General features: G+C 41.9%; 1 protein-coding gene across 5 annotated transcripts; it reads right to left on the reverse strand.

Annotated features, from left to right (window-relative positions):
- Positions 1-21062, reverse strand: LOC105930954 (sorting nexin-30). 5 transcript variants are annotated; one of them, XM_036140119.1, is made up of 9 exons: positions 20905-21062; positions 14813-15031; positions 9726-9836; positions 9460-9618; positions 7933-8122; positions 5858-6057; positions 4751-4840; positions 4369-4521; positions 1-1968 (listed from the first exon to the last, which is right to left on the reverse strand). In XM_036140119.1, exons 1-9 carry the CDS (start codon positions 21040-21042, stop codon positions 1885-1887), a joined length of 1344 nt encoding a protein of 447 aa, XP_035996012.1. In that variant the 5' UTR covers positions 21043-21062; the 3' UTR covers positions 1-1884. The 5 variants fall into 5 exon arrangements, with proteins under 5 accessions (XP_035996012.1, XP_035996011.1, XP_035996013.1 ...); XM_036140118.1 differs by having other exon boundaries at positions 14813-15033; positions 20901-21062; XM_036140120.1 differs by lacking the exon at positions 20905-21062 and adding an exon at positions 17975-18035.
- Between the last annotated feature and the right edge of the window lie 144 nt (positions 21063-21206).

Genomic DNA, 21206 nt, shown 5'->3' on the forward strand with positions numbered 1-21206 from the left:
TACCCTTCAATGAGAAAGAAAAAAAAAAAACATGTGTGACACATAAACTGGGATATTTTGCCAGGCTGCTTCCGAGTTTTCAGATGTTTTCCCCACTGAGTCACAGCTCTGGAGACGTGTCCACAAAGTCAACACTATGACGGCTTCACGCCGTTTCTGTTTAATAAATAACCGTGTGAAGGACGGGAGGCATCGCCATGAACGTAGGTTCTGCAACAGATTGCTTGTCTGGAGCAAAATCCACTTTTTTTAAATCGGGTGGTTTGAGTTCCTCCTTACGCTCGAAGCATCGGCAATTTGGAATGACTCAGCTATTCCAGCTCTGAACTGTTTCTTTTTTATTATTGTTTATAAAGCGGTCACTTTTTCCTTCAAAGTTCCTCCAAAGCCGCATCCCACCCTGCTCAAGATTCCCACCTTTAGCTTTTAGAAGAAGTGCTGGAATATCAAGATACTGCGGTTTTAAATGCTCATTACAACAACAAAATCCAACAGGAAAATGAGAAATGAAACCGTTAAAAGCCCCGCCACTAGGGGGTGCTGTTAGACACTCATCAATAAAGCTGATGTAAAACTGCATGTATGGCTTTTGTCACCACAGCCCTGATTTAACCGGTGTTGGAAGAGAATATGGGATAAAATGTCTAAACTCTTTTCTTTTTTATTCCTGCAATGAGCCGTGCAAAACGAAGAACTCTTCTGACTCTTCGGTAATTCAATTACTATTTAACAGCAGAAGAAAATATTAAGTCTCAATTTTTTTGGCATAACTGTTTCAGAGAGTTTCCCTTTCTAGCAAGGAGGGGGTGGGGGGGAAACAATTTTCAAATTCTCCTTCATTGAGGGCAAAAAAAGGCCACATTCCAATAGATTTTCGTATTTGGTAAATAAACATTTATATACCTATATAATGATCCACATAAAAATGTAGTGCATTAACTCAAAAAAATTATACTTTTTTTTTTTTAAACGTGGCAATAACTTAATATATAATTTTAAAAAATGAATGATGAATTCATTGATGAGCAGTTCAACTCATATTATATATAACTACTTCCATATTTATTCAGTTTTATCATATGTTCTTGTTCCACATTTGATCAGGAAATAATTGAAACTGTCAGTTTGGCCCATCGAGGGGACTCTGACATCTGATTGGTTAACTCAACTCGTCTGTGGACCAATCCCCTCATGCGTCGGAGCGCCTGGCCCCGCCCTGCCCAGTGACTTCCACTGGATAGCTTGACTTAAAATAAATTGAACAGGCAAAAGTGTGAAATACCTAAATCCAAAATAATTCTGAATGCTTTTAACATTTAACGAATTCAAATTCTAATCAACCATTTTCTCATTTAATCATTTTTTCATAAAGCATCTAATCATTTAAATAATAAACGTATTTATTTCTTCACAATTTTATTGAACTCATAAATACTCATTTACCAACTTATTGGTTTATTGAACTGTGGCACCTCGGGTCCTCGGTGCTCCGCTTGGCTCAGCGTGAAAGCGGAGAGGGCGGATGGAAAAGGCATCTCTCCACAAACGGAGTTAGACAAACACAAGCAGCGTTGGCAACAACAACAAAAAGACCGTTAATCCGAAGTATTAGGTAGAAAAAGTCCGTAGAAAAAAAAAACAACAACAAAAAAAAAAAAAAGAGAGAAGGCTCTGTACAGAAGGTTGTCTAGTTTCCCAGCTGACCTTAAACGCACCACTCATTACCTTCTTCCTTCACAGGCCGCGTCCGCGTGGAAGGCGGCTGCCTGCCGTGTCATCGTCTCTCGGGGAGAACGGGAGGCGGGCCTCAGCAGCGGGAGGCCGCCGTCTTGTCGCCGTCTTTCCTCTGCGTGGGTGAGCGTGAGGCGAGAGCTCGCGTTCAGTTCAGTTCAGCTCCGTCTCACTCGTTTTGTCCTCAGTCTGTTTCTCCTGGAGCAGAGTTATGAGGGACTCCCATGCCGCCTGGCACTGCGGAGAGAGGACATTTGCTTTTTTTTAAGTCACACTTTATAGTCACCGTTTCTTTTTGCAACGCAGCATAAAAACTGAATGGAGCGTGTCCGCGAGAACGTCAAATTCGTTTTTCATGCAGGTCAAAAAGTTTTTGTTTTTTCCCCCCGATCCTTGTGAGCCTGTGCAAATGTTTCTCTAGTACACGGAGGATGCAGAAGAACAAGCATGGGGTCTTGTGATCCTTTTAAGAAATGAAACTAAACACAAAACAGTAAAAAAAAAAAGGTAAAGCGATTTACTTACACCGGATAAAGAAAGGTACAGATCTGATGCACTTTATTTGACTGTGATCCAATTCTTCACCGCAAAAAAAAAAACGGAACTAGAAATAAGTAAAATGTTCTTAAAATGAGTGTATCTGTCCTTGATTTGAGCAGGTAAATAAGACTATTTGCCAATGGAAAAAGATTTTTGTACTTAAAATAAGAACAATTCATCTCCATCATCTTATGTCAAGTGAGGGATATCTAATTATCTTATTTTAGGGGTAAAAATACTCGTTCCATTGGCAGATAATGTAATTTACCTGCCCAAATACACTAACTTTAAGAACATTTTACTTATTTTTAAACCGGTTTTTGCAGTGTTGTGTCTGCTGGTATTTTGTGGGTCAGAAGCAGTTTGAAGATCGCTGGGCCGTCAGTTTAAGTAAAGGTACATAGCCTCAACATCATCTTTGATTCTGCCATGTCACTAGAGTCATTCTCGCAGATTGATCAAAAAACACTTCTTTCAGCTAAGAAATATTTCTAAGCTTCAAACTTTTAGTGTCAAAGTCTGAATTAGAGATGATTATTCATGCTTTTGTGTCATCTCGTCTTGACTAACAGCCTTTTTATATGTTTGAGAAACAAAGATCATGGCCGTCTGCAGTTAGTGCATTATGGTGCTGCGAGATAAGAAAAATAAATTACCCCAGTTTTAATCTCATAACATTGGCTACCGGTACGTTTTAGAGTTTGTTTTGTTACGAACTAATGAGATTACGGAGACTGGACTGAGAAAGGCAGTTACCATGGAAGTTACAGACAACAGACTCTGGAGACACAGGCTGACGTACTTGGATTGGACAGAATGACTGATGAGGGGAACATGTGTCAGCTTGGACACGTCTGCATTAGAGTACGATCTTCTCCACCGATGTGATGAACAGAACACTGATATCACACCATTTACGCCCCTGAATGGGTGGACACAATGGGTCCTACTTAATGTCCGTGTGAGGAATGAACGCGGCGCTCTCTCTGGCGTCCGGAAATCTGCCCGTTGTGTTGTTGTGTACGAGAGTCCAGTACTGAAGCGGCCTTTTAGATTAAATATGGTAAAATACAGTTTTGGTTTCAAGAGTCGTTTTATTACTACAGAAGTCTACAATAGAAACACCACATTAATCAGGAAAAGAACCTGGGGTGACCACAGCAGGTCAATTCTTTAACAGTTTTAATTTTAGAGCCCAGAGTGGCTAAACTCCAGCTTATATTACCAACCTTTTACAACCATATTCCTCTTCTCCTAGTCTGAGATCCTCCAGCCAAAGACTGTTAATGGTTCCAGGAACGAATTTCAGGGCCAAAGGGGATCGGGCTTTTAAAGCCGTGGCCTCCAGACTGTGGAAGGAAAGCTTTCCGCTGTCTTGACTCTGTTCATTCTTTTAAGAAGCAGCTGAAGACCCACACTGCAAAAAAGGGAACTAAAAATAAGTAAAAATGTCTTGAAATGAGTGTATATTTCCTTGATTTGAGCAGGTAGATAAGACTATTTGCCAATAGAATGAGATTTTTGCACTTAAAACAATTCATCTCTAAAATAACATAATTAGATACCCTGCACTTGAAATAAGACGATAGAGATGAATTGTTTCTATTTTAAGTGCAAAAATCTTATTCCATTGGCAAATAGTCTGCTTTTGCAGTGCACTTGTTCTGACTGACTTTAAACTAGTTTTTAATTAGTTTCATGCTATGATGTCGCATTTATGCTGTTTTTTTATCTTTTTGTGTTGTTTCATGGCTGTTTTTATTGTGACGCTCTTTGTAATTTTCATCCTGTAAAAAGGCGCTATATAATCTAAGTTTACTTACTTACTTATCCTGAGATTAAACCACGCACAGATGGATTAGATTAGATGACTTCTAAAGGTACCGGTTTTATTTAGGGGTATATAGGATAAAAGGATTTCAAAAACCTGCATATCATTTACTATCCGGTTGAGAACTACGCACACCTTTGTGCTGGTTGTGACATAAAATCAGAAAATAGAAGTTAGCGGTTTATGACGTGAATCGAATGCATCAAAGCGACATCTGGGGTTGCCTTTAAGTTCCAGCGACAGCTCGTGACCTCGGGCCCGCGTACCTTCTCATAATAGTTGATGTTTTTGTCGGCCATGCCCGTGAGGAGCTGTTTGAAGTCTTGCCTCTTGTTCCTCTGCCAGCGCTCCCAGTCTGCTTTCAGGTCGGCATTGAAGCACTCCACTTTGTCCTGGCACTTCTCCACCTCCACAGGAATCTGCGGCGGAGCAGAGAAAAACTAAAAGCTACAGGGGGAACCGGGGCTTCGACGCTACTCGTTAGCAAGATCTAAAGCTGCGGTGTGGAGGGGAGGTTTTAGCGGGGGGAAAAGATTGAGACACACACGTTTTTTACTCTCCAGACGTGCAACAGATCCGACATCAGCCGATTAGAGCCTCCTCAAAGCGAACACTTGGGAAGTGAGAGGAAGGAAGGATGCTGCTTACCGGCGTTCGGTCTTCTTGTTTGCGCAACACGGCTGCTTCGAGGCGGCCCTCGTACTCCGCCTGCACTTGGTCTCGCTTCCGCAAAACGTTCTGCAAGGGGAGGGAAAGCTTCCAAGTTAATGTGCGCACTCTCGAAGAAACGGCGCGTGACGGATGTTAAGACGCAGGCAGGTCTGCTGAGTTAGGAGTCGGACAGGACATGAGGCACGCAAAAAATAAATGAAAAAAAAAAACAAAACAAAAAAACACACTGGTGCTTTTTGTCTAGTCAGGGAGCAAAGGTGATGCAGCTCCGGCACTGAAAGGCAGCGGGAGAAACTCTGAAGCGTTAAAAATTTTTTTTTCCTGTCTTCCTTTATCTTTTGTCAGAAAAGGAAACTTATTTGACTTTAGTCCCAAAAAAAGGTCAGAACTTGCAATTTCACCTCATTGCTCAACTCTTTCATCATTCCTGGTTACAAGAGGCCATACGCTGCAAAAACGGATCTAAAAATAAGAAAAATGTTCTTAAAATGAGTGTTTTTGGCCTAGACCTGAGCAGGTAAATAAGATTATCTGCCAATGGAATGAGTATTTTTCCCCCCTAAAATAAGATAATTAGATACACTGCACTTGAAATAAGATGACGGAGATGAGTTGTTCTTACTTCAAGTGCAAAAATCTTATTCCATTGGCAGATCGTCTTATTTACCTGCTCGAATCAAGGACAGATACACTTATTTCAAGACAATATTACTTATTTTTAGTTCTGTTTTTGCAGTGTAAAACTAACAACTGTTGGTAAAACCTGTGGAAATCTCCTAGTTTTACCAAACCATTATGCTTTCTGAGCTGCAAGCATTAACAGATGCCTGTCTTGCTGATCTTTGTCCCTCTAGAGTTGCTGAGGTAGATCATAAAAGCGTCGACTGAACCAGGCAGCCTGGGTTTTGTGGACCTGGGGAACCTGGTGGGGATAAGCGTGGGTGTTTTGTTTAAAAGGGATGCGATGGGGTCGAGGGATATAGTAATAAAGGAAACCAAACACAAACTGGTGAATTTAAGAGCTGACGGATGGACGGTTGGCGTGCTTCCCCGCTGCCGGCTCCAGTCTGACCGCAGCCTTACCTTCATGGACTCGATGTAGAGAACGTATTCTCTGAGGACCGGCAGGAAGTCCTGGCTCATGTTGTCGCTGAGATCCTCCAGAGCGCCGCAGCTCGTGGTCACGCAGCCGGCCACGCCCTCCAGGGGGCGCTGCAGCTGCTCCTCTGACCCGGCCCAGCTGGAATAGACAGCGCCGTACTCGCGCAGCTCTGTTAGGTACTCTGGGGGGGGGAGTAAAAGGAAAACGTGCTTAGATAACGGCTTCAGACGGTTGCCGTCTTATCTGTTCTAGGTGGTAACAGGGCTGCATCGAACTCAACAGATGGGGACGGCGAACATTTCACACGTATTTACAGCTTCACTTGTCACGCAGGAGTCGAGCTGCAGCGGCTCTCTGCAGATAAACACCTCGGCGCTAAGTGAAGGACAGGTTTGTCTCTTTATTATCTTTTTGGTGTTATTTTTTACCAAGACATGGCATTTATATCCCATATTACACAGGTTTCCAGAGTTTCCTTTTTTCACCTCAGGAATAATCGGCAAAATTAGAAACATTCTGTCCAGGAGTGATGCTGAAAAACTAAGCCATGCATTTGTTACTTCAAGGCTGGACTATTGTAATTCTTTACTATCAGGAAGTCCACAAAATGCAGTTCAAAGTCTTCTGTAGCTGATCCAAAATGCTGCAGCAAGAGTTCTGATGAAAATCAACAAGCGGGATCATATTTCTCCAATTTTAGCTTCCCTTCGGCTTCCTGTTAAAATCAAGAATAGAATTTAAAATTCTTCTTCTAACGTATAAAGCCCTTAATAATCAAACTCCATCATATATCAGAGCTCTGATTACCCCGTATGTTCCTAACAGAGCACTTCGCTCTCAGACTGCAGGTCTGCTGGTCTCTAAAAGTAGAATGGGAGGCAGATCCTTTAGCTATCAGGCTCCTCTCCTGTGGAACCAACTCCCAGTTTTGGTCTGTGAGGCAGACACCCTGTCTACTTTTAAGACTAAACTTAAAACTTTCCTTTTTGACAAAGCTTATAGTTAGAGTGGCTCATGTTACCCTGAGCTATCTCTATAGTTGTGCTGTGATAGGCTTAGGCTGCTGGAGGACATCAGGGTCTAATTTTCTCACTCTACTGATTTCTACTGTTCTCCAGTTTTGCATTGCTTGTTGTCATTTCAGCTTTTAACTTTTTGTTCTCTTTTTTTCTTTAGGTACACCTGGTTTGGCGTTCTGTTAGCTGTGACATCATCCAGAGAAGACGGCTCACCCGCTACTTCCATCTAATGTAGAACAGATTACTAGATCAATGTGTGCTTCTGTGCTTTTTTGTTTCTCTTGTTGTGTCTCTGTTCTGTCTTCTGTAACCTCAGTCGGTCGAGGCAGATGACCGTTCATATTGAGCCTGGTTCTGCTGGATGTTTTTCCTTCCCGTTAATGGGGAGTTTTTCTTTCCACTGTTGCTTCATGCTTGCTCAGTATGAGGGATTGCTGCAAAGCCATGGACAATGCAGACGACTCTCCCTGTAGCTCTACGCTTCTTCAGGAGGAGTGAATGCTGCTTGTCAAGACTTGATCCAATCTACTGGGTTTCCTTAGAGAGGAAACTTTTTGACCAATCTGTCTGATTTGATTGAATCTGACTTTGTAAAGTGCCTTGAGATGACGTGTTGTGAATTGATGCTATATAAACAAAAATTAAATTGCTTGTTCATATTGAGCTTAGTTCCACCAGCTCTGGATGCATGTTTTTGTTCAGGATCGTCCTGTTGGAAGGTGAACTTTGGCTCCAGTCTTTGAAGCTTCTAACAGGTTTTACATCCCAGTGTTGCTCTAATTTAAGCCTTCATCTTCCCATCAACCCTAATCAGCTTCCCTGACCCAGCCCGCATCATGATGCTGCTGCCACATTTCCCAGCTCATTCTAAAAGGAAACTGTATTTAAAATGCATTTTTGATTGTTCATTAAAATACCTCAGAGAGTTATTGAACACTTTTACATCATTTCCTGACTTCTTCCTAGTCGGATATCAATAACGGACCTAGTTGGTCCGTCTTCCAGCTAAGCCCCAGTCGGTTGCGTCTTCCCGATACCTGACTGCTCCCTGAGGATCCTCTGAGCGATGCGATCGATGGTTCCCAGCTTCTGGCTGAACGTGTCCAAATACTCGCCCATGGCGCAGAACTCAGCTGGCCGCGCCCGCAGCTTGTAGCCTCCCGCCACGTGCTTCACGGACTCCCCCACTTTGGTCAGCAGGGCCAGACCCTGACGCTTGTTCAGGTCCTGCAGGGACGGAGGTTGTCAGGGTAACCATAAACGCATAACTTCATCTTTTATTACAGTGGCATCGATTCAGTATTAATTTGATCGATTTACATTAACTCAGTAATTAACAGTGAGCTTTTCCACACGTTGATCTTTCGTTTTACTCTACGCCCCCCTGGGAGTGTTTATTGCAAGAATGATGGTTCTCAAAGCTCAAAATTGCAGAAAAGACCTCCAGTAAATTTAAGCGAATGCCGCACATTTTGCATTTATGACCGACCCTCCAAAGAAAAGATTAACATGTATAGCAGAGAGCGTCTCACAGAGACCACTCTTTATGGCAACAACTGAACTTCAGAGCTGGTTGTCCCTCCTGACGTTGTGGTAAGAAAAAAAACTTTCTCACAGTCCAAGTTGTGCTAGGATGGGGGGATTACTAATACTTACATCCTTATTTCCCAGAGACTTACATGAACTTTTAAAAAAAGTCTATAAAGTTTTAGACTAAAATACATGTATTTATTTCATATGTATTTATTCCAGTGATTTTGTAAAACAACAATTAAAGTATGGCTGGATGGTAATTCAATAACAATTTATAATCGATTGATTATACGTAATCGATGATTTAAAAAAAAAAGGGTCAATAAAAAATTCATAAAAGTTTTCCTTCCTTTTGCATTCTAGCCTATAATGTGTATATAATATATAAACACATTATAGGCTATAATGCAATATATAATTATATATAACGTAAGATGTAATATTACATTCATTACTTCCTCCCAACCAATCACAAACGCAGACCCAGGCCGTCACCAAGCTCCGCCCCCTTTAAAGAGATCAGAGCACGCGTTTTTCTTTTTTCAAAACTTACAGTTTTGGTAAAAAGTTGGTTGAATAAAGGATTGGGTTTGAATTCAGTGTTTGTGAGTTCTGTATCTAATAACAGGTCGCTAAGCAACTGCATAAATCAGGCAGGGCTGCACTTAAGATAAATATTTTGAATTTGTTGATAATTATCGATATCGATCAATATGATTTCTAATTTATCAATATGCTTTTTTTTTCCTATATCATCCAGCCTTATAACTACCACACAAATAGATTCAACTAAAAGGGTGGAACTTTCTCTCTTCTTTTTCCAGCGTGAGATTATTCCACTACATTAACAGATTAACTTATTTCAAGTGTTTTTGTTTGGTTTATGCATGCGGAGAATACTGTTCAAGATGTTCTTCTATAGTTGACTGCTGCAACTTCTTGCCCTACATTCATATACGGGCGGGATGGCTTTCCTTTCTGGCACACTACTCCAGATGATTTATCAGCGTCTGAGTCCGCTGCTGCTTTACCTTGGCAGTCAGGAAGGCGTTAAGATGTGGGTTAAAAGACAGGACTGGGTGGTCCGCCACGCGCTTCAGGAACTTGTCCAGAGCCTTCATCCTCGTCTCCACAAACTCCTCCGAGAAGCGGTCCACCACGCCCTTCATCACAAACTTCTCAGGCAGCGGCTGGAGACAGGAGAGAGAGAGGGGTGGGGGGGTGGGGGGGGGGGGGGGGGTGAATGAGGAGCGTCACGCCGGGACAGGGTGGGCTGCGGGGAGCTTTAGGGACGTACAGGGATGAGGTGGGTCGGCTGGCTGTCTTCTAGTTTTATCCTCAGCCAATCGAAGTCCTGGTAGCGCCGCCGGACAGAGTAGTCCGGAAGGTCGAACTCTATCCGTGACGTCTGGATGGAGGGGGAAATAAATAAAACATTTCTGGTTACAGTTTTATAGACATTTCAGGAAAAAAAAAGCTGTCTTAATGTTTTTATTAAGTATTTAAGTCATAAAACCTCTAAAGAACTTAACAAATGCATATGCAGTATATATATATATATATATATATATATATATATATATATATATATATATATATAGATATATATATATATATATATATATATATATATATATATATATATATATATATATATATATATATATATATATATATATATATATATATATATATATATATATCTCAGAGGTGTCCAAACTTTTCGTTACAGGGGCCAAAATTGTCCAGTAAAAGGAACTCGAGGGCCAAAAAAAAAACCCATAATAGTTAGTTTTTTTTAAAACCCCAACAAATTTTATATATATTTTTTTACCTGCTCTATAAATTATGATAATTTAAAAAAATAATTTTTGCTCATTTGTCATATTAAAAGATTTTCGTCCAGCTTGCAAATTATTTTGAATAATTTAATTTGACTTATTGGTTCAGCCATATAAGAACAATATTTGGCTGAGTTGTTCTTTGAAAACACTTGCTTTAATTAGCCAATTTTAATAATTGAAGTCAAAGCAGATTTAATGCACCAAGGTTTGCATTTGAGTAATTAAATGTCACTGAATAGATTTTACTATGAAATAAAGAGAATGTCAAAAGTGTGTTTATTGACAGATGAATACTTTGTGTTGAACATAACTATTTCAATTGTAGGCTTTTTACTTTTCTGTCATAATTTTGCCCTAATTAAAAACTAAAAACTTCCATCTGCATCAGCCACCTGGACCAAATCTTTCTTGAAATGCTGTTGGGGGCCACCCAGAATGAGTCCAGGGGCCACAAATGGCCCCCGGGCCGCACTTTGGACATGCCTAATATATATGAACACGTCGTTAGGATTCATTGTAGGTTTCCTGATCATTTAGGCGCACGCCTTTTACAGTAGTTAAATATAAAAAAGCAAACCTTCTGACAAACTGCCCTTCAGCACAGCCTCTGAAACGACACTAAAAAGGAGCTGGCCTTCATCTGTAAGAATTCGCCTGCAGTTAGGAAAATTTAAACAAACTTTTCCTTCTTTTCTGACACGCTCAGTCTAATTCAAACAGACTAGAGGTCAGGGCCTTGGAGAGATCGTTCCACGGCGCGTAGTGTAAGCACTTCTGACCGAATGTTTGGAAGTCCCCGTTAGAAAGGGGGGAGGTCCTGTGATGGAAACCTGCCTGCAGTGAGAGACACCGGTGTTTAACATTAACGAAACATTAGTGTCCATGACGACCGCGTGTGCAACGCCAACACTTTTTTTAATTTTTTTTATTTGCCACGGAAAATAAAAGAGTAACTGCAATCTGACCCGCGGTGGACGGGCTTTGCTCCAAGCAGCCTCGCATTTCTGGATTGCCGCTACTAGAGCAAAAACCAACAAGCTTACCATTAACACCTGTACCGACATTAAACAAATAAAATGACTCCACTGAACTTGTATATGCTGCAAATCAATCCGTCTGCTGCTTTTGATCGACGCACATCTTTATTCCAAGGAACATCTGACCGGTTTAATGATTAAGAGGAGCTGAGCGCTCTTTTTTTTCCTTTAGAGCGTTTGTCTAAAGGAAAACGCATTTTTAAAGAGCCGCGCCGATTACGCTCAGTCCAGATGACGTTCACAGCGCTGCCATTATTACCCTGTTGCTCCGTTTTATGGCCACTGTCTGACTGCTCACAAGGTGCTGGTAAATGCACTTTCAAGGTAGTTTTATAACATGATGATGGCACAGTTTAAAGCACGGAAAACAGCCTCCCTGCTTCAACAGGAGGCCGGAGGGACAAACGCTGCTCAGCAAAGGTTTGTGAAACCAGGAGTTTTGGCAGTCAGCTGCCCTGAAGTGTTCGAGTCAGAAGTCATCCCCAGTCATCACGGAGGCAACCGTTGCTGCCCATCCATCTGGGAAGTGATGTTCATCACTTCAGGATTATGTTAGCAGGCTCAATGTTGAAGATCATGACAGGACTAGAGGAGTTATCAGGATAAATGCTTAATACAGCAGCCCTAGTGTGGCTTGCAAAGCTGCATGTGGATGCTCAGACGACTCGTGGTACAATGTAGGGCCGGACAATTAATGGCATTTGCAATATGATCGCAATAAAAAAAATGCAATTTCCAAATCTCAGATGTCTGCAGTTTTTTGGTTTTGTAAAAATGAATGGATCAGAAGCGTCCTTTAAGTGTTATAATATGTCTAAAATTGGTTTTCTCCACATGGAAGGGAAAAGAGTTGCAGCAGTGAGATCATATAATTTTCTTATTTGTTTTTAGAGTTTATATAATCATGCTTTTTACCAAGAATCTCATCATAGCGTAAAGTGGCGGTCAAACTGTTTAATATATAAACCAACTTTTTTGTTGGTTGCACTTTATGTTCAACGAGGACTGACGTTCAACTCAAAAGCTATTCTCTTGAATAATAATAATAATCTGATTAATAAAAAAAGTTACATTTCTTGTTTTAAATAGTCCTTGTGTAAAAACATATTAATCTACAGGCCAATTTTGTTGCTTGTGGTTAATGTAGAGAAAAGTCATCATTAAATCCCAATCATGGTTGAACTATATCACAATTAGGATTTTTGCCAAAAATCGTACAGCCCCAGAACAACGTCTGTGGTCAAATCAACCAAAGGGATGCCGTCTGGCTATAGTATACGGCTCCAACGTTATAGCTTCAGCTAAAGCAAAGAGACCCCTGTTATGCAGATACCGGCTGCAGCCGCCTTGTGGTGAAGAGAGTCAACCGTGACTTCTGCTGTACACCAGAACATTTCAGTCAAAGCGTACATTCAAGATGATGAAGGTGTTTTGGATGAGGGAGAGCGGAGGAGAGCGATCGCGACGTTAATAATGACCTGACTCCAAGAATGGGGAACCGTCCTAAACCCTCTTTTACCACAACCGGAACCAGAGGTCAGACTCCGCAAGCTAGCATTAGCTCATCCGACGGGAACCTGGTGCTGCACCGATACCTACTGCTGTCGGTTTAGCCGCAGAAAGACGAGTCAGCGTTAACGTCAGACTAGATGAGCATCGGCCAGACCGCTGGTCAAAGGATCGAGTGCAGTAAGTAGCTGACGAGAGGCTTTGGTTAGCACCAAACCAATCAGGCAGAGATGAACCCAACACCTGCTTGAGACTTTTAAAAGTCAGCCGAGAACTTGAATCTAATGTAGGCCAATGTCGTCTTTTTTTTTTTTTTCTAGATGAAGTCTACCGTTTAATGGCTTATTTTTAACAGTCTACTGTATGTGCAAAACCTGCTGACATATTTCAGCTAATCAAAGTACTAAACGCTTCAGATGAAGACCCGGATGGAATGACACATTCTCCCATTCACGGCTCGTCTTTTCCTGCTTCTTTTTGCCGTCTCTCATCCGTATCCATCCCTCTGTGTGACAAAGGTGGAGAAAGTCTCTGCTGCCCTCCATCAGACTCTACAAGTTCAGTCTCTGATGACTTTTTTTTTTTTGTGCCTTTCACACATTTCTGTACCCAGTTCATGTCACCTGAATTTGACATTCGACACGTTTGTGCAGAGACCCTGAGTGTGGCTGGTGCGTATATTGAGTTTTTGAAGATGCTGACATGTTGTCAGATAAGAGGTGAGACAATATTGCAACGTGGCTTTGGTGTGTTGAGGCCAGGCCTAATAGTGAAGAAATATTTCACAGCAGGAAACCACAACAGTAATAAGCTTATTGAAAATTTAGGGACTTCTTTATGTTTTTATGGATATTTTACCTTGTGTCTTAATTCTTTCGTGTCAACGTTAACGCCATGAGGCTTGAAGTTAAAAAAAAAAATGGCTTCATGACACTTTGAATGTGGCTCATGTGGATTTGTTTCAGAACTGGCTTTGTTCTTTTGTAATTTCTGTAAAATAAAACCATAGATTTATGGATCGAAAGGGCTAAGCTGACGCTTAAAGCCACTGGAGTGTTTTTAAACCTGAATCTCATGGTTGATGCGCGTTTGCCAAGATGAGATGGTAAACAGCAAATGTCCAGACGCTGTTCTTGCAGTTAAAAGCCGATTTATTCTCACCTTTGCCTGCTTATAAAACGAAAGATGATACAAACGGCCAGCTGTGTGGTGACAGCGTTTCCCAGCTGAGGGGTCAAAACCGATTTGTCTTTTCAGGTGAAACACACACCCATACGCACATCATTTGCTTTCTTTTTATATATATATATATATATATATATATATATATATATATATATATATATATATATATATATATATATATATATATATATATATATATATATATATATATATATATATATATATATATATATGCTTCTACATAGACTGAGACAGATCTACATAAAAATATTACCCATGTTTTCCCCCATATTTCCCCCACATTAAAAAAAAGGAGTAGCGACACACATTTTTCCTTCCACTCAACTTTCCATTGATATCCTTGGTCAGCTCCAACTCTGTCCCCCTTTATTTGTTTCTATTTGTACCCCTGCTGCAGTAACCTAAGCCGGACGTAATAAATGTACAGATTACATTCATGACTTTATCTTTAAGTCCAGGATGTCACCATTTTTATTTGATGCTTGCCTCGTTTCCTTCCTACTTCTTAGAATCCAGATCTGCCAGTTAAGAACAACTTCGGGGCGTAACTTTACTCAGCGTTTATTGTACGATATGATCCAGTCGCGTAGTCTAACCTAGCAACAAAAAACTGTTATAAAATGGAGCGGACGGCTGATTTTAGCGGTGGAACCGAAGCCGACGGCATTTTTGCAGGACGTCTGGAGACGACCACAGAGCCGTTCCCTTCCTGGGCGTCAGACGTGATCATTAAATGATATGAAGGTCACATTCAATGCAAAAAACAAAAATGTGTCATGAAAGCCAACCTTAGTGGAGACTCTGTAGGTGATGTAGGTCTCCATGGTGGAGACGTGCTTCTTGGGGTCGTCGACGGTGACGAAGAGGTCGCAGGGTTCCGCCGAGCCGTACGGGTCCTGAGCGTCTGCCTCCGGGTCCTCGTCCAGCTGCAGCCGGTTGACCAGCACCGATGCGGAGGCGGGGCTGGACGCCTCCTCGGGTACGCCGTTGGTCAGGCCCGGTTCCTGCTGGAGGAGGAGAACGTCACGTTGGTGCCGTTTCAGTGAGACAAAGAGCTCCTCCCTCCCCCGGCAGATCTAAACGCTTATAAAGCAGTTTTCAGTTGAGCTACAGCTCTCTGACTGGGGCACGGAAGAACAGGAAGAAGTCAAGGCTGCTTATTTTCCGTCTTGGTAGATAAAAAAAAAAAAAATTAAAAAACACACACACACAACAGGAGAGAAAGAGATAGCGGAGCTAGTTGCACTACTATGGCCAAACTTGCAGTTTTCATCTTCCAACAACTTCTGCACACATGTAACCAGCATGCACACACACACACACACACACACACACACACACACACACACACACACACACACACACACACACACACACAGAGACCCTGCATGTGCCAGAAAGTTTTTAAAACTTTAAAACAACGCGGCTTGACTCACACGCAGAACTAAGCCAGGTGTACTAGGGTTGAGCGATATGGCTTAAAAAAATAAATCTCAGATTTTATCATACCAAATCCGATTAAATCGATTTTTTTCCTCCTTTTTGTTTCATTAAAAGAAATTATTTTAAAACCTTGCTTTTATGTCAAGCATTTCGTCAGGGAGTTGACCTGAATTCAAAGTGCAACTAAAAACAAGCTGTGAAACATGCTTGTAAAACAAGATGGCGGCCGTGCCATTATAAACAATGAAAATATAACAAAACATTTGCTGCTAGTGGTATTACACATTGAGCTAAGAACAGGCTTCACTGCACTTGGGAACTTCAAACTAAGTTAAAAAAAAGTAAATAAGTAAATGAAGTACCTCGTATTATGGTAAAAAAAAAAAAAGTTTCTACTTAACAATATTTTGACAATACATTTGCCTAAACATATATTCAGCATCACATGCTGTTCTCTTCATGGAAACCCAATGAAAATAAAATCCAGATTTTCCAAAAATGAAATCTTAACGAATCGTAAATTCGAATTAATCGATTAAATTGATTTATCGCCCAGCCCTGAAGTGTACGCAGGAAGCGAGAGCAGCTTTTATTCCTTTTAGAACGGATACGTGTGCAACGTGTCAAATTCAGCCGGGCGCGGAGAGAAGAGCCGCTCCTCTGTCTTCCTTTTCCTCGGTCCGCTCGACACGCAGACAGCTTCCCTGTGCCCGACGGGGTGCTGACAGAGCCGACCCGCTCTGGTGATCGCAGCCCGGATAATTACGCCGCGTCAGGACGGTGCTGCGAGTGAGCAGCTGGGCCAGCTGAGCGGGCCCCAAATCCGTTTCTGCTACTGAGCAGCTGATTGGTCGCTGTTGGTTCCAAAAACGAGAGGAAGTTGCAAAAAATGTAATAAAAAAAAGAGTTACAAAAGGTGGCCTCGTTTGGTGCGTTATGTCACAGCAACTTGTGATGATACGGCCGCAAAACAGACAAAAGGGTATTTTTGTATTCGTGACCACGAGGAGATTCTTACCTCGCCCCAGAAACTACAGCTGCAAGGCTTTGGGGACGGGTCTCTGCACACCTGGGGAACTACAGCCGGTCAGGTTGGAACATCAAACCGCAGGTTGGGTTCTAGAGGCTTTTAACTGAGCCGCCCTGACAACACGCGTGTTCTCTGACCAAACCCGTTTCATTGGCTGCATGTTTAAGATTGTCCAGCTGGAAGGTGAAACCGCCATCGCCTCCAACGGGTCGTCTTCCAGGACTGTCCTCTGCTGAGCTCCATAATCTCTCACCAACCATCACCAGCTTCCCTGTGCCCGCTGAAGAAGAGCGTGATGCTGCCAACGCCACGTTTCGCTGTCCGGGTTTGTTCGGGGTGTTAGTTTGAGCCCAAACGCGGCGCTCTGGATGCACGGAGCCCCCTACCTTACGGGTTTCTTACATATAGTCTTCCTGCCACTCTTATCTCAACTTAACCGAGAGTCTCCCGCCTGAGCTGCAGTTCTCTGCAGCTCCCCCAGAGTAACCTCTCTGATTGGTAGGTGTGCAGTTGTGCCGTGCCGTTTCCATTTCTCAGATGATAGGATGAAGCACGCTTAAAGCTTGGCGATATTTTTGTATAACCCAACCTTGCTCCAACCCACCCCACTCTGACCGGTCTGCTGTGTTCCTCTAGGGTTGTCAAAAGTATCGATACTCAAAAAAGTATTGATACTAAAATGTTGTATCCAGATACAATACTAATTTTCAAAAGTATCGATACTCAAAAAAGTATTGATACTAAAATGTTGTATCCAGATACAATACTAATTTTCAAAAGTATCGATGCCGCGGGGTGGGGTGTTTTTTCCAAGTCCCCCAGAAGCTGGGGACTTGGCAAAAAAAATCTGCAAACAGCAAAGCAAATTCAGGTCAGTGATACCACCAGTGGCACCAAAACAGTCATTCATCTAGAGTGCAGAATAGAGGAAAATGCACTTTCTGAACACTGTGTGATTGAATAATTCTGTGCACTTTTCAGTTTCAGACTTTTTTTGTAACAGGTGCAGCTGCTGAGAATACAGCATTTGTTTTTGTTTGTTAACTGGTTTGGCTAGTGTCAATGTGTTGTAAAGCATAGCCAAGGAAGGAACACTTCTTTTTAATCAGGCCTGCTTAATATTGTGCACAGCATACAACCTCAAAACATTGTTATTATTGTTTACTGTATTTATTTATTTATTTATTTGTATTTTATTTATTAATAAAAATATTTCTGTTAAATTTTGGGGTCTTTGTTTTTATCTTTGTGGTATCGAAAATGGTATCAAGTATCGAATATTTTCCTGAGTATCGGTATCGAGTTGAAAATTTTAGTATTGTGACAACCCTAGTTCCTCGCTCTCCAGGAGGCCATTTGTTCACTAATGTTCTTGACCAAACCAAGAGCGTTCAGAGAACCAGCGAGGTCCGTTTACCAGACCTAAGCGACTTCTAAACGATGACATATTAGAGGAAAGGGGGGCGGAAAGCCACACCTTTTCAGACGTGTATCCGTTCAACTTCCCAAACCACGCACCATCCTCCATCCCCGTCACAATTATGAACCGCTTTGTGTCCGTCTGTCCCTCATTTCTCTCCAGTGAGGCGCATCACAGTCGCCTCCCTCTCTCCCGCCCGAACCAGGAAGGAAGAAAAACAAGGACAAGAACCGCAGCGCCACACAAAAGCGAGTAACCATGACGAAGAGTCGCCAGCGTCTCTTTTACTGGCAATGATTAACCGCTGATCTGAAATGGGGGGCCACAGCTGCCGCCTTCTTCAAAAATCAATTTTAAAAGCTTTGCGATCCTCTTGCGTGCTCTGTCCATGTTTACGCGGCACTTAGAGGTTGTTAAGGATGCCATGACCCCCCCCCCCACCCCCCTCACCCCACCCACCCCCCTCACCCCACCCTCTTTAGAATTTGCGACGACCACATGAAGTGTGGTCGTCGATGTCTTGCAACATATGTGCAAACAACCCGACTTGATAACTTTCAGGTTAACTTGAGTTCACGTGAATGTGATTTACTCTCAGCGTAAAAACAACTGGAAGGCAATACCGTGCCCATTTAGGAACATGGGGGTGTAAGAGGCATGTGGTGAAGACGCTGCTCTCCATTTGGGACAGGGTGACTGGTTAATAGGCAGATGGGAAGATTTGTTCAAGGCTGCAAGGATATCAACTTTAAAACATCCATGCAGAGCCACGATAGAAGGGTCTGTGGCATATGCATTTGGTAAAATGGCTTAAATGACATTAATCCAATGGACAATCTGTGTTGAGGCTTGAAACTGATGTCCACAGACACTCTTCAAGACCAATCTGACCGAGCTTCAGCTGTTTCGCAAAGAACGGGCGACAGAGTTCAGCGTCTAGTAGAACGAAGCTGGCAGATTCTCCCTGTGGGAGTTGCGGCAGTAATTAATATCAACACGCTTGATATTTTCATTCATAAAAATGCTGAACATCGGGTACTTCCACTTTTCAAAGCACTCAATATCCCAATCACAAAGTGTTTTTTTTAGTTTAATGTGACAACATGAACACAGGCTAGTTATGTAATCTCAAGTTGTTCTGGTTTCGATTCATCAGATCTGATTTGGTTTAAGCTCTAAAGTCGAGTTTATTAACTAAAAGAAAGCACCAATCCCCAAATGACGTTAGGTGTACCACAAGGCTCTATACTGGGACCTCTGCCCTTCTGCTTATTAATAAACGATCTGCCTTAAATCTGCAAGGATGCAGACTTCCAACTGTATGCAGATGACACAATAATTTATGTGACAGCATATGTTCCTCATCACGTTGCTGAATTATCAACTAAACAGCTGGTGGGAATAGATCAATTGCTTAATGTTAAAGTATCCAAAAACTGTTTCAATGTGTTTCTCTCTACAAAGAAAAAGGCAGAAAGACTTCAAAATAAATATGAATAGAAATGTCAGGGTTCAAATATCAGGGGATTATTTTTAACTCGAAACCAAGATTTGGTGGTCATGTTCAGAAACAATCCAACACTATGAAGATTAACAATCTATTTGCCCTGTATATCCACCAAAGCCGCTTAAATGCACATGCATCCAATTATATTATTGCTCTATTATCTGGCACCAGGCTTAAAAACCTGAAAGCCATTAATCACATTAAACAAGCCAACTTTAAAAGCATTCGATCCGAAACCTGTGAAGTGGCATCGACGCCAAATTCTCCAAAAGCACCACTTGTTGAGTTTTGACAATTTTCTTAATTTTTTTTATTTTCTTTTTTGCTAAAACAACATGTAAGTGCATGACTGGTCTTGCCGCGGATTTAGTTTGTCAACTAATACAAACATATAACAATGAAGGAATGAGAACAAGAGCCGAAGGAAGTGGAAACCGTCCGGTAAAAAGGTGCAGAAAAACTTTTAGTCAACCAGGATCTGAAGTCGCCATCAGACATTGGCTGAAAAGAACATCAACACTGTGAACGTTAATCTGCAGAGGTGGGGACTCGGGTCACATGACCCGGACTCATGTCACATGACTTTAAGACTTTAGACTTGACTTGAAAGAGTGTTAGCAGACTTGTGACTTGACTTGGACTTTAACACCAGTGACTCGAGACTTGAATTGAACTTGAACCTGTTTGCTTGAAAAGACTTGATATTTTACCCAAAAACTGAAGCTTAAGACATCTATCGTTTAAAATGTGCGCACCATTAATTAGTTTCACTCAGTTAGTATCTACAAACAGTATGTGTGCGTGTGCTGCATCACAGCCCGTCAAATTAACCAGATTTTTAATTTTTTTTTTAAATCCTCCCAAGAGTAATTTCGTTTGGGTCTGAATGTGAAGTTCTTCTGTTGCATTTTTTCACTGAATATTCTGGAAAACTATAATTCAAAAGGAGGACTGTTCTTCAGGCTAAATTTAATTTGACTGTTTTGTAAGGTCAGCTGCTCTGGTTTCATCACGCAAAAAAAGAAGACATGCTCTATTATTTACATTTAACATGCATTTCAACATTATTAAAGACTCGAAACGACTCGAAATTAGAAGTTTCAGACTTGGGACTAGACTTGATAAAGACTTACTTGTTCCCACCTAGTCTGAACTAATCTGACTTGTGTATTTTATCTTTGCAAAGTGACTTGTTATTTCGTAGCATTTTATATAAATTTGTAACCCCGAATTTGCACAAGCAGTTTTATTTTATTTTATTTTTTTTGCATTTGGTTTCCTGGGTCAAACGCCTGAATTAGCATTCTGCTACAATCTCCGTGTACGCAGCACCAGCACGTCTTAGTTGTGCTGTCCCTGTTAAAATAAATAAAACGAGATGAAAGAGAGCGCTTCTATGGAGTTTCGTTTGGCTCATATTTCTCTTCTTTCGCGTTTTCTTTCAAACAAACAAAGCTGTTGGCTCCTAGCCCGTCCTCACCTTCTCCTTCTCCTCCGCGCTGACGGTGACATCTGGCCCCGGGGACGGCGGCTCCTCGGCGGCGGACAGCGGGTGGAGCATCTCCGTGATGAGCTTCTGCCCCGAGCTGGCCAGGCCTCTCGGAGCGCCGACACTCATCCCTGCGGAAGGCGGGGAGACGTGGCCGGTTACTGGGGCTAATGGCCGCTGCGGCTGGTGAGCGGCTCGAAGCCTTTTTTGGGGGGGAGAGACAGACGAGAGGCTTTTCCTCCCCCCTGGGCTCCTCTTCAGGTGAGATGGCAACAACAGCCGCTAGTTGATGC

The sequence above is a fragment of the Fundulus heteroclitus genome, chromosome 8 (assembly GCF_011125445.2).
Source record: "Fundulus heteroclitus isolate FHET01 chromosome 8, MU-UCD_Fhet_4.1, whole genome shotgun sequence".
NCBI classification, from domain to species: Eukaryota; Metazoa; Chordata; class Actinopteri; order Cyprinodontiformes; family Fundulidae; genus Fundulus; species Fundulus heteroclitus.

What these genes read in the sequence shown, in the direction of transcription:
- LOC105930954 (XM_036140118.1), bottom strand. Translation starts at nt 21,042, where the DNA reads ATGAGTGTCGGCGCTCCGAGAGGCCTGGCCAGCTCGGGGCAGAAGCTC. An exon ending in GATCCTCAGGGAGCAGTCAG is followed by an intron (nt 6,058 to 7,932) that starts GTATCGGGAAGA and finishes TCCCCCCCCCAG; the next exon opens with AGTACCTAACAGAGCTGCGC. An exon ending in ACATCAACTATTATGAGAAG is followed by an intron (nt 1,969 to 4,368) that starts GTACGCGGGCCC and finishes CTCTCTCCGCAG; the next exon opens with TGCCAGGCGGCATGGGAGTC.